Raw genomic sequence first — 17968 nt, forward strand, 5'->3', positions numbered from 1 at the left:
TAATACAGGAACTGACTCAGGATTGACTGATAATTGACAGCTAGTCTGAAGATCTAAATCTTTCTGTGGATGCAATTTGAAAGAAAAGGGGGAGAGGAAGAAAAAGTAAGTCATGCACTAATTTGTAGAAGAAAAAATGCTTTCTGAATCCAAACTGTGATTGGCTCATATTATGCCAAAGCATAAATGCAACATGGGAACTGACCATATGTAAGGTAGTTCCATAAGTTATTTTAATGTCAATTTCTGTACCTTTCTGGACTGGCGCCAAGCAGCACTTTGCTTCAGATGGGAACACTGACAGCAACATTTACTAATTTCTTCTGCATTAGAATGCATTAAGCAAAACTGGTAGTAACTGGGTTTTTTTAAATCACTGCATGTTGGCAGTAAGTAAAAAAAGCCTGGTAAAATCTTTCAGAAAGGTTAAAATTTCTTACTAATTCTGTAAATGCAGATTTCTGGACCCATACTGGAAAAATTGGGTTCTTCCATAAAACATCCTTTTTTTTTTCTTTTGCAAAAAAGTTCCACACAAAAGCCACTAGTAGCTTGAAACAGTTCTCTTTTGTCAAATCATGGTCAAAGATTACTCAGAAAAAAGTTAATTTCAGTTATTTACCTCACTATATGAATAACTAAAAAGTAATAATCCCAAAGAGGAGAAATACTTGCCTTAATTCCATAAGCTTTCAAGCAAAATTTTTCAATTGGTTTCCCCCCCATCGGAGTTTTGACATATTTTGGATGTCCAGTGATTCTAATATGGACTGTGATTTGGAAATGATTCTTCTTCTGGCACACAAAGGAATCATCTGAGGCTGAAAAATTAAATCCTTTATCTGTGACAATGTGATATCCTACTGCAGGTCTGCAAAAACAAGAAGAAATAATATCAACTTTAAGTACCGGCATTTTTGAGTGACATCTTGAGTTTCCATTTTTTTATGTGATCTGAAAATCCATCTCATTTTTAGTGGCAAATGGGAGCTGAAATACATCCTTACCATCACCATTTCTCCCAGTATTTTCTTCATAGCCTCTCATGGTGTAAAAATGAAAATGCATGTAATGTGTTCTCTAATTCTAGTCTGACATATGAAATGTTTGGAAACCAGAGCTAGAGAGGCTTACATAAGCCTCACTTATAAATCTGATATAAAGGAACTCTGTGCACCTAAAATCACAACCAAACCTTTTAGTGTATTCAGTCATTCACTGTAACATTGCTATAAACAACAGTAAGTAGCTCGTGCTGCAGGCAACAATAGGCTAATGAGCCAGCAAGACTCCCTATTTCGTTCACAAATTCCCACACCAAGCTCTTCTGCAGAAGCCACTGGGACTCAAATAAGGCTTTACTCAGGCTAAAAGAAAAGCTATTGGTACCGACCCTTTGGCCAGATCACTAAAACACTCTTCTTTATATGCTGTCCCTCCTACTCCAACTAAAGCAACCCTATTCGATTTATTCAAAGGGTTAATTTGTCACCCAAGGAGCAAGGGTATTCTGTCCTTATGATTCACAGTAAACAAGGAAAGGTATCAGAAGATATTTAAGTGATGGATAATTCTGAAATAACAGGACTACATGGCAAGGTTCTCTTATATAGGCATGGGCCTTTCTCGCTAATGAAAGTTTGATAATGACGATCTTGTCTGATGCTACTGACAAACTCATTAACACAATTATTGAAGATAGCTCTTCATAACTCTTCCATTCATTTGCAAATTATTAGTTGGAAAAATCAAAATGTGCAGACTTCATAAGAACCATATAGACTTTATTATCTTTTTATAAATTATGAACAAAATTCCCCTTTCAAACAATAACTGGTTATCTGGGACAGGAAAAAAGGGAAAACTATTTTGTAATTATTTCAAAACTACTAAGTCATGTGTTACTTCATATTTAAAATTATAACGAAGTGTCTACTATCTCCTCAAACCATCATTATTAAGGAAGTAAAACTTCTTCAGATTCTTCCCACAATAGGTAATTTTTTATATATATATAGGAAATGTATGTATTTTGTAGTAGGGAAAGGAGTAATTTTCCAGATTTAGGTGTGCAGATTCATTAACCCATAATCTTAAACCAATTTCAGACTATTTGGTTGCATGCAGACAAGAAGCTTGAGAAGCAAAATGACAAATTTCCATGTCTCCAAGTTGAAGTGTCTGGAAGAATGACTCCCAAAGAGCAATTTCATGTTATAATTTTCTGAGTATGTAATTTGCAGTAATTAAGAGTAAACACATATTTTATTCTTAGTACACAAAGAACAATGAGTCTTACAGTAAATAACTTTTAGGTAGGAAGGGATATTCCTGTCATGCAACTGTCCCTACTGGAAATATACTTCAAATTTCTGTTTCTCTTCAGAATTTAGGTCTTCAGACAACATCTTTGAAACAGAGCCCCACTAATAAGGGGCCAAGACAGTGCCATTGGACACAATGCAGGGCAAAATTAGTAGAAAAGGAACATTTTCTAATGAATCTACCTCAGCTAACAGCATTTTGTTTGTGAAAATTAAATAACCAAAAGGTTAAAATACTGTATGAATAATATGGAAAGCAATTATTAACCTGAGAAATGTCCCTAAAGTGGGTACAGTAATTTGAAGGCACAGGATCAAGCCATCTACACTGAGCAGTGACAAGCATGTGAATCTTCTGAGGCTAACAGAATACAGGAGGATCACTACTCAGAAATCTGTGCAATGTGTTTAATTACGGTGCATCTTGGAACAATGGCACAGCTGTTGATCTCACTTAAAAGTAATACAGACTTCATCTGCAAATAACATCTCAATACCCTTCCACAGTAATGGCAACAGTGCCTGTATTTGGAGACTTCAGTGCTCAAACATCACATTGTTGACTCAAGCCACATAGAAATGCAAGTCTGGAATCTCAATTTTAAGTGCACAGGGAACAAACAAGTACCTGGGTAGTGGCAGGAGAGCAATCTCCCACCATCAGCACACGGCTCTCATATAGTCATTGACTGAAAGGGCAACAAGAGTTGGAAGCCACTTCCATTTAGAGTGACAATTCACATCACATACACAGCTGGAGGTTTCTAGACCCATCCAGCTCCCAAGGTGCAGAAAGGTGTGGACACTGAGCTGTCTGCTCTCCTGTTATGTCAATACCTTAGGAGAAGGGTTTGGGTGGCACACAGTAAGACATGTTATGCCCTGATAGTGAGACACCCTCAACTCCCATGAGAGTTTCAGGCAAGCTGGGCAGGAGCAACATTAAAATTTACTATTGTATACAATTCCTGTGGAGACAGTGACAATTTTTTGTGCCTATCCTGAAGAATTAAGCAGATGCTGTAAAAAAGGGTTAATTTTTTAAAAGGGTTCATTCACTAAATATCAGAATAGAGAAAATCAGGGATGTAAAGTGAACTTGGAATGACCTTTCCCAGATCATGTGGAGAAAAAAAAATAGATTTACACAGGAAAACTCCAGATCTTTGACTTAACAGTTGCATGCCATACACAGATGTCTATAGTTTTTTAAGACTTAGGTTATATGAGCCTAGAAATAATATTGTAACCTTCTAATTCCATTTTTGTTTAACGTTTTAGGCCACTAGAAGGGAAGGTGCCATGTGCTTAGTAATTACTTGCCCCAATGTGCTTGGCAAAATAAACAAAAGGTTAACAGGTATTTTAACTCACTTTTCTTTTGCCCCTAAATCCCTGAAGGGAAATCAGAAAACCTGGCATGAATTTCAACCAGTGTTCAAAGTTCTACTTAGCTGATACATTTGCAAGTTCATACTTCATCATGCCTGTTATATTTCCTTCTCCGATTTTATTTTCAGTAAGAACAAGGGATGCCAAATGTGTCCTACAAAACTACACTAACAGGAAAAAAGCCCCACAAGAAACCAATTTTTCAAGTGCAAACATGCGCTTACAGTTTTTCATAATTAGAGTTAAATAAGCTGTTCCACTGAGAAGCTTGATACGGATGCCATGTTAGAACTTGACAGCATTTATCCAAAGGTGCATTCTGTCCATCACTGTCATATTCTTGCACATCAGCAGCACAGTCCTTAACAGTTGCTGTAGAGAGATAGTGACAATTCAGTTATTACTTTTGGAACTAGCCAAAAATCCTGCATAAACAGTTTTATAAATAAATTTACATATATACTCACACATATAAATCCAAAATGTATTGCATATATATTTAAATCTGATTGTCCTTTGCAGTTATTCCAAAAGACTATATTATATTCCCTTCCTCTAGAAAATAAACTTTTCCAGCTGTCCTGATTTGCACAAGTAGCACTTCCTATTTTTTATTCTCTCCAAAAAGGATGGATAGTTTCCTTTGGGGAGTTGGGGAAAGGAAAGCAAAGCATTTTACTGCCCATCTGCAACAATGCAAGAAGCAATTAAGCAAAATAATTACATTTGTTTCCCATTCTCTCTACTACAGATTTAAACTGAAAAATATACAAGGAGGCACAGTTTTGCAATAGCAAGCACATTCACCACTACATCTGTTTGATCTGGTTACTGCTTTCACAGTATACATTACAGATTTCTGAAACAGGCTGGGTCAACCACAGTTCTCTCAGATATTATACATTTTATGAAGAAAGAGGAGAATGGGATAAGGGAGACAGATAAATAATGCAGTAAGGATAGGAGAAATTATGTAATTGAGCATGTAAACTAAGATCTACCCACAGCCAGTGACAGCACAGGAAAGCAGAGCCTATTGAATCATTTCAGGCCCAAGGTTCTTTAGCGAGTCTCTGCTTCTGGCATATATATATGTCTTTACTCTGCTACATAAAACACCACAGTAAAGAAATTCACACCTCATTTCTAAATGATCCCAAAGCCATTTTTACCAATGTCTGTGTTCTTTTTTCAATGCACATGTCAGTGAGATTTTAGTAACAGTGACACCCAAAGAAAGCCTATTTCAAAGCTATGTCCTTAAGCATTAAAAACAGCAATAGCAATTTTAGATACAGAAGTGTCTGCTTGTCTTCTCCTTCCAGCAATGTTGACTTATAGGACTTGTCACAATCGAGAAACACTGATCAAATAATAGATACCAAAGGAAAATAACCTACTAAATCCAGTTGCTGCTTAGTAAAAGTGTTCTAAAAATTGATTTAATGCTGAAAAATAACTTAGAAAAAATAACAACTCTCAGATTTTTCATTAACAGACAAGGGTGAAAATTCCTCAGATAAACTGTTCATTACAAACTGTTCATTTGTAGAGAGCCTCACACTTCACAGAAGCTGATTCATTTCTGTGCATGCCTGATAAGATTTTTTTATCAATTGGTATAAGCTTAGCATTCTTATCTTGATAAAACAATGAGACAAATTAATTTGGCAAAGAGGTGGGAAAGAACATCCAGCTTTCACCAAGCTTGCACATGGACATACTTTGTATGAAAAATACAGAGTGGAGGTGATAAAGGGAAGCTGAAATCTCTTTACTCATCCATCACATTAATTCCCTTTTAAGACAAGAGATGGTTTCTCTGCCCAGCCAATTTAGCGCCAAGCAAGGTCAGCAGAGTACGGTATCATCTGTGTACTGGAGGCTCACTCACACACGGAACAGGGCAGAATATTCTGTCCTTAGAATCCTCAGGAAATATGAACCTCTAATGTTTCTTCTCTCTTCAAATATAAATAGGTCCTGGTTTTCAAAAATACTGAAAAGGTGAATTCCTCCAAACCTGGTAGTGGAGTAAAGACCATTAATACTACTACCTTTTCAGAGCCAGCAGGAGCTGTGCTCTTAAAGTATTCATTTGTCTATGGCATAAAACATTAAATTCATCTTCACAGAGCTTCTTACCTTGTCTGGAGTTCTGACACTGCACTGGAGAATCGGTGACATCTCCCAGTAATTGGGAAAGCTTCCTTTTTTTGCCTGATGCTGCAGAAATACTTTTTAAAAAACATGTTGCATTACTCATAAGTTTAAATACAGCTATTATAGAATCATAGCAAAAGAACACCCAGGTATCTATGATCCCATTTTAACTGCATTGTCATGCACATTCTGATGCGGGGTGGGGGGGAGATTATTTTTGGCTTTTTAAAAATGAATTTTCCAATTTTTTCCTTCCAAAACATTTTTGTGTTAAAATTTCATATAAATAAAGAAAGTTATATCTTTTAAAAAATTTGCACAGTGTATAAGTGTCAGGGGTTTACTGTTTCCTGACATCTGTATAAAAATCGCAGCTTTTATCTTGAATAATTGTACTGCACTGAGCATGAATGCACATTTGTTCTTGTAAAGTAAACACCAGTAGCAGGTAACATCTTTCCCCTTTACCAGAGAGTGACATTTCAAAAAATGTTCCTTTGTGAAGAGGAAAAAATCTTATTCCAAAGTTTTCATATTACAGAATGTAAACTAGAATATTCTAACAGATGATCACTCCTTCTGAGTGGGGGGGAAAAAATAGGTCAAACTCCAGGTCTCACTCAGGGCCAGTAGGAACTCAAATTAAGGATTCTCCATGTCAACACACTCTTAGTGGCTGTCATGGTTGTATGCTTGCACTAGTAAGCATATTTTACCTGTTAATGTTAGAATACTGGTGTATTTTAAATAATTAAGTATCCACAATACAGTGGTGGGTTAATATGGCAGATGCTATATGAATTCCATTTCACTTGCTTACCTTAAAAAAAATGACAAAAATATAACAATTTTTTTTCTCTCATGTCACCTACTAAAGTACTTACAAGATCTTTATGGACAAATCCTTACAACAGTCAATGCAAAACACGTGAATATTTCTATCATCCAGTTATGAAGCACATCTTGAGCTCTCCTTAGCCTCCCAATGTTTTAAAAATTGAAATCTGTTCTATTTCCAATCCAAACTTCAATTAAGATATTGTAAAGAACCCTCAAACACAAGTGCTTCAAAATTGTCTAAACACTGCCATCCTGTGGAAAACCCTACACCCGCAAGGATTTACAACCAGTTTTAAACCATGTCCTGTACCAGTTCTACCTTTTTTTTTAATCTGTCTCATCCTTTGAATAAAAGCTTTATCATTTACCCAGAAATCTGAGATGCATTAGGCTGAAAGTATGGATGATTAAAACCCAAACAGCTGGAGGATGTAGAATGATTCCAGCGAGTCACAGCATTTTCCGTCTTCAGGCAGCTGCAGCAGCCTTGGGAAGTGGTGTAAGGATGCCCAGTGGCACTGGGGTCAGAGTAAGGCTCCATGAACCTGCAGGGAAGCTTGCTGGGTGCCACAGCTGATGGGCATGGGAGTGGAGGTTGCAGCCCACTGAGCGACGTGGTATCATACCGGGGGGCTGCAGGAAATAAATGGATGAGAACATAAGGACAAGGAAGAAGAGCTGGAGACTTTGCTACAGTCTTAGGAGAAGTTGAATTCATGTCACCTACTCTGTAGCTGTGGTGGAGAACATGATTCTGATCCAGAGTCCGGTGGGGAGTCTGGCAACTTACTTTGCCTAGAGATGAAAAAAAGATTTTAATTTCTACAGTAACAAGACATGCAGGATGACAACAGCCAATGCTGAAAGCAGATGGGGGGCCACCAGGCTTCTGACAAGGGTCTTCAAGAAGCATTGCTCACCTTGTTTGCTGCCACTTCTCACAGGAGCAACATCACTTACACTTCATCAGCCCATCTCCTATGGCCCTCCCACCTCTGCCATGCAGGAAGGCCCCATCCATACCAGTTCTTGCCCAAACCCTGCTTTCACAACCCACTGACTTCGATTGTCCTTTCTTCCATGAGCAGCTCTTCAGTTACCTCTGGGCACACCAGTGACTCTGAATATATAGAGCTCAGAAAGGATTTAAGGCCTATTCTCCCTAATCACAGGTTAAAGATCTGTAGCATCTTTATCAGAAGCCAATTGCTTAAGATCATTGTTTGGCCAAAGTGCTCTCAGTCTCCCTCTGTCAGATGGTACCATTTTAGCACCTTGCTCACCATGAGAGACAGCCCAAGTGCAGAGGGAAGAGGGGGAAACACAGTTTGAAATACAAGCTTCTACAAGCTCATCAAAAAAGTCCAGAAGCTTATTATGGGGTTTCCATGGGCAAAGAGCTGCCTTCATTTTCAGTTCTACATAATCTTCCAGTTCTGCTTGATTTGGAAGAACATAGCAAGGGACCAATAACTAATAGCTTCTATCCCCAAGTCATAAAAGCATTGAAAATATGGAGTACTAACAGGTACATTCCAACAGCCACCTCAAGAAAGCTTCAAAATCCAAACAAACCCAAAAAAACCCCTCCATTCCTCAGGGAAGAGAAGCCATTCATTCATGTTTTAACCCAAACATCATTGCTGACCCATTATTTGTAGTGCTGAGTTTATCAATAAGCAGTAGGAAGGGCTGACCAGGAGGATTGGCAGGCACCTGGGAATCAGGAAGGAAGGAGAAGCACTCAGCTCTAAATTGAGCCTCAGCAAGGATGAGGGCGAAAGGATGTTTCCAAGTGTTTTGGTTTTTTTTTTTTTTCATCTCAATACACATCAATTATCAAAAGTTTGTGTTAACTGGTAACAAAGTAAAAATTTCTTGCACCTGGGCTCTCTTGCTAGTGACAAAGGGTGCTCCTGGTATGCTGACCCATACAGCCCTCACACAGTACCATCATCCCAACACTTCTATGAAAACAACTGTAACTGCACTGTGTCAGAATTAGGCAGAGCTGGGCTGCAGCCTTCTGTGCAGCAACAGAAGCAGGAAGCTCATCTCCCAGTTCACTTGGACTGGAAAGCAGGGCCACCTCCATAGAAGCTCAGGGTAGCTGGCACTCAGGATTGCACAGGAGAAACACCCTTGGCACCTTGTGTAGGGCAAGGTCCCTGCATGGCAGAGCACCTGCAAACCCCTGGTAGAAGCATGACTGAGAGCAGATGCCGAGGCACAGGATGGGAAGGCAGCAATGCCCCGACAGTCATTACAAGGGCTGTGGTCTTGTAATGATCAGAGGAATCTCAGCTGTGACCTAAGAAATTCCATGTGATTGACAGCCATCTCCTTGCCAAATCCCACAGACAAGCAGGAGAGATTTATGTTGTAACATCCCTGCTTAGAGGGGTCATCATGGAAGGCCAAACAACTGAAGTGTGGTCTGTGATTTTTAGCATTAGCTGTTTTATTCTTACACAAACAGGTAAATTTCTGAAACCATGACCTCTCCTGATTCCTTTCTAAAGAACTTCAAGCACACTGCTCTGTACCAGATGTGCCAATCATATTGCCGTGTGGCTTTCCACTGATTTTCAAGTAGAAAGTGAGTATGCAACTAACATTAAGAGCTTTGATCTATTTGTCCAACAATTCAGTCCACTCCCATGCCTGAGATTTGAAAGGTTAATTATTTCCTTTTGGTATATATGTTTGGTTATATTAAATCATATTTGCTAGCAATACTTTATTTTGCTTTTACATCAGACACTGGTAAGGGATTTCTCTCTTCAAGTGAGACCCAGAACTACACCATAGTTTAAGCCAGAACGAGTCCACAGGTAGCTCACAGCAACAACCAGATGTTCCCACACTGTGTAGGAAAACAAAAGGTACTGACAGGGACAGACAGTTTCTAGGAGAAAAAAAGTATTTATGAAGCACAGAGGTAGTAGGGATATATCTCCAAGTTAGAACATTATTGAAACTGATATTATGGGGGTTTGAGGAAAAATGAATAATCTGTAGTTTCAATGATTCTCTATTACAGATACAGTATATCAATTAAATGCCTGCTTAGGAAAGCAACCCTATTTCTCCTTTCACTGATGAAGAGGAAATTATTACTGTAGGAAAAGAGGAAACCACATGGTACTTCATTTGTGATGCTGATGGCCTCTCTGATGCAAGCTGATCTTTAATGGAAATTTCCAGGTGTCCCCAAGACCTTGGTGGTAACAGCACTCTTTTTACTGCACTCTCCATTCAGTATTGTACATGCCAATATGGTGATCTGCATTTGTTCTTCTTTGACATGTTTTGGCAAGCTCCTTTTATGAGATTCTGTTCTGTTTATGCACAAATAATATGCAATACAAACACTTAATAATTTGACTTGTAGAGATTTAATGATTCAGTAAATGTTCTTAATGACTGTACTACTGGTATAAAATTCTGTTCAGCCCCCAAACCCTTATAGCTTCATTGATGGGTTTTTTGCCTGTAAATACTTTGTATCATTCCAACTATCTGACTTACCTAAGCTACATAATAGCATATATATACACATTTATATTTCTGCTGTATTTTGTGTATAAAAGCAAAATAATATTTTAAAGTTGTCATACAGGATTTCAGTAATGTAGTTAACCTAAAGCATGTTTAATGACTCTAAAAACAAACGTTATGGATATTTATATATAACTTCCTCATCATCGTTATTTACTTTTTTAGTGTGGGCAGAGAGAATCAATTCATTATTCATGATTTGGAGCAGGTAGAAGCCTATTTAGCCCAATGTAAGCAAACTTGTATGCTGCTGAGTGTCTAGAATGAAAAATCCCATTTAGTTATTTTTAAAACATCCCCTCCTGCTCTGCTTCTTGGCAAGTGCAACTATCAGTTTTTTAACACTATTTTGCATTGAACAACAGTCGTGTGACCATTGTCTAGATAAAAGATTTGGATTTTAAGTCTTTGATAGACCATAATTTTTCCATTCTTGACCATAAATCTTTGCGCAATACATCCTTTGAATCTGTTAGTCTCAAAAGAGATTAATGGAGAGTTTCTGTCTTGAATTAAGTATTAAGATGAAAACAGTAGCTCTGCTTTCCTCAAACTGTGAGATTTCCATTATTCTCTCAATTTATTATACATTAGTCTCACTTCTATCACTTATTCTGTACCTACACAATAAACTAGCACTTACAGGAATGTTACAGTAACAGCTTTGCATTGAATGTTACAATTAGCTTAACAGTTTTGAATCAACTAAGGCTTCTATGATTTGTTCTGTTGAACAAGATAACAATATTTCCATTACTGTCCCTAACTCATTTTTCCCAAGTTTTCTTACACAGCTTCAATAAACAGTATTAAGAGAGCCACAATCCTCTTGAAACTCAGATTTTATCATGGCACTAATGAAAACAATTCAAGAGATGTGGCTAAGGGAGGAAATACATATTGCTATAATACTTACAAAGTTCCAAATTCTGTGTCACTACTAATGAATTCTTCTAACATGCTTGTATCCACCATGGGATTCTCCAAGGCTCCATGGACATCTTGCCCTAAAATTATAAATAAAAAAGACAGAAATTCTGAGGGAATAATCAATGTTTTATACTAAGTAATGCTGCCCATGCTCCTACAGAAAAGAAAACCAAATCCATCCTGCCTCATGCGTAACAGGTGGATTACACTTCTGGTTTAATCACTCTGGGGAAAAAAACCCATGAGAAATGCAGGGGCAGATGCCAATGACAGGGCAGCACCAGGCCAAGAACAATGCATGCATGGCATTAAGGCTTTAGTAAATTTATCGCAGCAGCAGGATGAAGGACCCCACTCTATAACCGGGAAAAAGGCTTTTGAAGATAATTTTCAACTCTTTTACAGTGGGTCCAAACAGTTTGCTGGGTCGAAGCTCAGACATTTCCTCACACAGTACTGCATGTGAGTTTCTGAAACACCCAATTTAAACATCCACCATCTCAGCTTAAAGAAAGGAGAAATAAAGCTTTAGAAATGTTTAACTGGTGGCTTTTTTTTTATTCTACCAAAAAAAAAAAAAAACCCAGCCCACTAACAAGTTAAAAGTATTAACAAAAAGAAAGGTTCAGTACTTTGCCCTTTGTTGCTTGGTAACTAAAGGCTATAAACAGATTTTATGATTATAAAGTTTCCGGATTTCATGACAACTTTTGTAGAAAGTCAACCAGAAATCTCTCAAAAACTCAGCCAAGCAGACCTACTTTGCAGGCACCACACCCCAGCAGCAAGCCTTCCACACACACAGGAGTGGCCAGGCAGAAAACAAACAAGATAAGGACCTTGACATTAGTGCTTGAGCTGCATGTGGCTCTGTCCCACTTCTACACAAGACAAAATGGACCAGCCCACACTTCCAGAGCTGCATGGCTCAGCCCCCAGTGCCTGACACCAGCCATGTCCCTTCAGCTGTGCGGCAGCAAAGAACACAAAAGGTTAATCACTGCCTTTGAGCAGAGAAGTAACTGCCTTTGGGGCATTTGCTGTCTTCTCACTGTACTGGCTTGCACAGTAAGAAGTCATACCCTAATAAATCTTCAGTTGTTTTCTGATGTCTCTGTCTGATACTGTTCCTTCTTGATCCAGTGTCTAGAAAGAACACAATTGGAAGCAACATCTAAAAATCCACCACCTTGCACAGAATTCCCTCATGTGTCTATCTTAATACATAAATTTACATTGCTAATAAACGTTTCGTGAATTACTTTGTGATCACAGGTTAAACTAGGTATTGTTTACCTATTGCTGCTGCAGGCTTAATTTTTGACTGCCTTTCACTGAGGAACAGCCACTTGCACATATCTCTATTGATAGATGTTTGCATCTCAGTATATTGTATATAAACCTGTTCTCCACACACCAGAGAAGAACAGACTCAATAGGTGAAGTGTACCAACTTGCCTCACCAAAATCGTTAATGTGGAAAATTGTGAAGCACCAACAGAGCACCTAGCAAACCAGCTGGAGTACAGAAGAGCGTGGCTTTCCTTAGCAGCCTTCCTCAAACTTCTTGAATTCTCACCTTTTCAATCTTCACGTCTGAAGGTAGGATAACCCCACCTTGATCCACAAACACTTCTCCTTCTACTAATGTAGTCCACAGGAAAATTATTCAGTCATCTACTTCTTTTACTCACCTGTTCTTCCTGTTCAAATTGCCTAGCCATCATGCAGAATTATATAATTTTATTATTAACATGAGGCCAGAGGTCATATACCAAGTGTTCTTCCTCTACCACAAACCCAAGAACCCTTCATTTGGACCAAGGTTAGAGACAGGCTCTTTTTAATCAAAGAATACAGCTATGAATTGAACAAGGACAAAGCCTTTCAAAATGGGCATCTCATAGTCCAGAGATTAGCTCTGTTGCTAAGTGATGACAACAGCAATATGTAGTATTCCTTCTTAATCTCTCTACTTTGCATGAACAGTTAAATGGGGAGGGGAAGGAAAGAATAAGTAATTCCATGCTAAGAGAAGGAGGAAGCACACCAGGAAGAAGATAGGCCACCACTAATGAATGTTTGTGATGCAGGTGCATGGAAGAGCTGGTATACTTTGCTGCCCTGTCGAACTTCATTCTTTCTTTCTGAATGTACTTTCCAGGTCAGTAGCACCATGTGCTTGCATTGGCATTTGTTTCAATAGAGGAGTTGTTGTTGGATCATATGCAAATTTATTTTAAAAGTTGGTAACTATTTCACAGGCTTTTGATCACAGTTAGTTGCTAATATTTACAGGCAGTATGCAAGCCAGTCACTCAACTGGATGTTAGGTGCTTGCAAGAGCAGAGAACTGTGTATGTGGCAAGAAAAGCCCTGCTGAAAGGCCTCTGTGAACACCTGGCTTCCTGGGCAGAACTGTGTGCCTGGCTAAGGGCACCTGGAGGATACGTGGAGTCAGCAGCCTCAATTATCAGCTCAAACTCAGGGATCTCTGCTCCCAGGGCACACTTCACACCACACTGTGCCTGGGCACCTCAGGGACGAGTCTGCACTGAGTGACACTTTCAACTTTAGTGTCACTGTGCAGGAGTGCCAGCTACCCAACAAGAGAACAAATGTGAAAGGTCAAGGCAGTCCCACGGCTGGGGTTTCACAGAGATGTCTGCAGAACAAAGACTGCAGTCATGGGCTGCATATGATTATGTATTTTTCCCATTTCTTCATAAGCTTGATATTCTGTTGTTCTGTTCCCAGGCCTAAAACCTGTCAGTTCTACCTCTGCCTTCTGTTTCCCTGCCCATTCTAGCCTAGCCTGTCCCTAGCCAGGTGCAGGCCCCAAAGGTATAGTACGAACATCAGCCTCCTAACCTGTCAGCTGCTCTTTGACTGACATCCCCTCCTTTACTCCAGTCACAAGCCTCTCATCACCTGGCTCCTGAGCTTTACTCTATGGTCCTGCAACCAACAGTCTCAATTCCTTTAAAAACCTGCCTTAATTCTCCCAACACTTCCATGTAGTGGCTTATCTGTATCTGCATTTAAATCAGTTGCCTCCTTTTCAGGGGTATCTAAATGCAAAGTGAAGGATGGGGGACAGAGAAATAGTATTGACTAAAAGGCAATACTAAACTGATCATTTTCTGACATTAAAAGAGGATGCCAGGAGGTACCCAGCCAAGACCAGCTATGTATAGAAAGGTTCACGTTAAAACATCAGCTACTCCACACAGGGAACAATTGTTAAATACAGCTTGAGGTATAAAACAGCACATGGAACATGGTCCATGTACAGCAATACCTGCTTGCTGAATGGGCAAATTCATGTTTGCTACAGACCCTTGCAACTTGATGGATATGTTTCTGCTTGAGAATTACTGACTGATTTCCATGTGGAGATACTGTGCCACTAAAACAGGCCTCAGCACTTTATGAGCAACATTATACGGGCTCAGTGGAAAGTTCAGCTGAACCCCATTGACTTACACTAAGCTAAGTATTACTTACAGGGCTTATAGTCCCTTCTTCCATGCTACACGACTCCAAGGACTAACTGCCATTTAAGTTGTTCACAATAGTCCAGTTCACTTTGACTGGAACAGACCTGGTATCATTGACACAGGCTGCAGAGCTATGGACATGGACCCCGGACACATGGCAGCAACAGCCAGGGAAAGGTTAAGGACAAACCACTTGTAGCTGGCAGCACTGCAGCCAACCAGGAGGTATCACAGTCGAGGTTATGCAACTTCAGGAAGACTTGTGACTTCAAGTGGTAAGGAGTGAGCTTGTGTTAAGATAGATGTTTTTTTACCCAAAGTGACATTTTCCAGAGAAGCAAATCTTACTGTCAATATTTTAAATGTCTCATTTCGTCTTTTATTCCTGTATCAATCTCTTATCCTTAAAATGGTATGAAGCACTTCTGGACTTTAAGTATTTCGAGTTTTTAAGGACATGCATGTTCAGTGGCCTAATTTATTTACCAGGAGCTCTAAACTGCATTCCATATAACCCATGCAGGAGCATGAGTACACAGAGAGGTGGTGATTCCACTAAGAGACTTCTTTAGATCGCAGAGAACACTGAGACCAAACACATGCATTTCAGACACTGCAATGTACCTCCTAACAAGAAAAAACAGAACACTGAGTTCAACAGTGTAACTAGGTTGACCTTCCCATCAGGTTTCTCAACCCATTGATAACATCAGCAAGAACCGATTGCTCTGCTGCATACAGGCAGAAATGCTAATTAGGAGTTCTGACCTTCCCTTGACTAACAGGAACTTACTTATTCTAAAATGCAAAATGTTTTAATTATACTCTTTTCAACAGAAACCATAGAAAAAAACCTGCATCAAAGATGAAATCTCTAGTGTGTGAGTGAAATGAAACTGAATAAAAGACAACAACTTCCCCAAAAAAAGCCATGTGGCAAGAGAAAAGCCATTTACTTGAATGAGAAAAAGCCAAAATGAAATTCCAGTCATTCCTAATCTAAGAGGTATATTAACTACTGAAAGAAGTGACCAGTAGGAAAACAATGATCTCACTTTCCTTGAAAAAAAAATCCTGTTTCAGACTGTCCCTTCTCAATATTGCAGATGAGTTTATCTTCCCAACAAGTAGCAAAACAAACATGCACTATAAGGAATTAAAGCAACAGGGTAAATGGGATTTCTTTTGCTCATGAATTTCAAATCATCTTGCAAAGCAGATCTATAAATGAACTTAGCTGCCAGCTAACTGTCTAAGATAGAACAACCACAGCAGAGGCAGAGAGACTCCCTCAGTAGCACTATGCTCCACTTGATGTTGCTGGATTCAGCTTTCCCACAGCCTTTAAAGACAATGTTCTAACACTGCATTGAGTCATTGCAGAGGGCACCAAATCAGCACTAGCAGTTTAGGACTCTTGCTTCTTGAGGTGGTGGTATAAAGGCAACCCACAAACTGTATTGCTAAGTTGCAGAGAGACCATCAGTCAGAGCTGGCTTTGCATTTCATAAATGTAATCCCTACTTGAAAAGACAGCAATCACGACTTCAGTTCAGCTTGCTCCCTGTCAAGACTTACCTATGGTATAACAGCAAGAGGAGCCTACCCTGTGCTGCATGAGTGCTTACTGCCTGTAGCTTTCACATGAATCTGTGTCCAGCATCTCTGCACACCACATGCCATTAGCAGACTTCTGTCACATTCTGGTGTGACAAAGCAGAACCACACATTACTAAAGGGACATGATATACCAAGATGTTTCATTTTCCCTGCAATTAAATAGAATCAACTAGACTTCTTCCTCTCACACTGGCACAGACTAAAAAGCTACCTTCCAAAAAGAGTTAACCTATTATAGAATTAAAAATAGTAATTCTAGTTAAAGAGCTCATATAGACAAAATCTCTGCAGTATCTTCTACCATCACAGTATCATTGTCACAAAAGCCAACAGAAACTAGTGCATACTCCCTGAAAAGTCATGTTTTCCAAGCAGGTTCCTAAAAAAATTCGAGATTTATATAATTCACATCCACCTTATTTTAACAGCTATGCAATATAGTAGTTGAACAAACAGCCTAATAAAAACAAATATGTTGCTGAAAGCAAACCTAAGAAAGTTTATTAGCTTTTCATCTCCATAACTTAATTTAAGGAACATGGTACAAATTTTCTAACATCTATAAAAACACAGTTGCTGGCTAGCAGCCCTAGATCATGGCTCATTGACTCAAAGTTCTTGGCTTAAATATATTTTCTTGATCAATGCTGGAGTATCTTCAGTTTTCTAGTTTGAAATAATACAATTACCACCTGTCACTAAGGCCAACAGAGGGCAGGGGAAAAAACTAAAATCACTACAGAAAGGTAAAGTTTGCTTTGAAATCAGTATCACATGAATACCTGTACAGGTATTAGAAGAAAAACAAATACAGATAAAGCAGTTTAGAATAGAAAGGTTAATGTATCTAATAAATAAATAGAGGCAAAGCACAATCTGAAGAAAACACTTGGTAAAAAATAAAAAGCCTTTGAACAGCCATTTTTGACCACATTATAGCAAGGCCTAAGAAATGCTATCATGGAATCTATTAGAAAATAAATTGTGTAGTAAGTCAGGAAATTAATTAATTAATGTATTGTGCTGGAATAGAAAACATCATGGGGAAAACAGAATGACAGATGATCCCAGGAAAAGGCCAAAAATACCCAAGTTTACCTTTTCAGTAGGATCCTGAGAATATTGCCACAACTACCATTTTACCAACTACAGTCAGGCCATTTCAGAAGAATACTACTAGAAAGAAAACTCTCTTTAACCTGACATGCTGATTGAGCAGAGCGCTCATGAAAATCACAAAGATTTCAGAAGTGACAAATTGAAAGGAGACCTTATTCACTACCCAGATTTTTTGCAAGGCATTTACCATGGCAGTACTGCAGGCTCTGCTGGGTCCACCTTTCCTTTGGTCTTCTGGCCAGAGTACAAAAAAGCTCTGCAGCTCATCTGTACCATTTGTACTATTTAATTTCATTCTGGTACTGCCTGACGCTACATCTTTCCGTAAACAGAGCTTTGGGTTTCAGGGCTCTTCTTCCTCCTTCCTTCCTCAATTACCCCTAAAAAATTACTATGTTTTTGCTGCCACCAAATATTTTTAAGATTTTCTCTTGAAACTCGACTTACCTTCAAAGAACTGCTGTAAGGCCTCATTTTCTCCCACCACATCCATGAAAAGCCAGTAGAAGTGTTTTGCTT

General features: G+C 38.9%; 1 protein-coding gene across 1 annotated transcript in view; it reads right to left on the reverse strand.

Moving 5' to 3' along the window:
* The window catches only part of MYRFL (myelin regulatory factor like), a 42152-nt gene extending 24184 nt beyond the window's left edge, over window positions 1-17968 (reverse strand). Inside the window, exons 1-7 of the mRNA XM_071549960.1 lie at window positions 17897-17968; window positions 11197-11287; window positions 7447-7514; window positions 7088-7352; window positions 5862-5953; window positions 3941-4088; window positions 676-871 (exon numbers count right to left, since the gene is read on the reverse strand). Coding sequence (XP_071406061.1) covers window positions 676-871; window positions 3941-4088; window positions 5862-5953; window positions 7088-7352; window positions 7447-7514; window positions 11197-11287; window positions 17897-17942 — 906 coding nt within the window. The 5' untranslated portion in view covers window positions 17943-17968. The remainder of the gene's footprint in view (window positions 1-675; window positions 872-3940; window positions 4089-5861; window positions 5954-7087; window positions 7353-7446; window positions 7515-11196; window positions 11288-17896) is intronic.

Source organism: Pithys albifrons, chromosome 3 (genome assembly GCF_047495875.1).
Source record: "Pithys albifrons albifrons isolate INPA30051 chromosome 3, PitAlb_v1, whole genome shotgun sequence".
In the NCBI taxonomy this organism is placed as follows: Eukaryota; Metazoa; Chordata; class Aves; order Passeriformes; family Thamnophilidae; genus Pithys; species Pithys albifrons.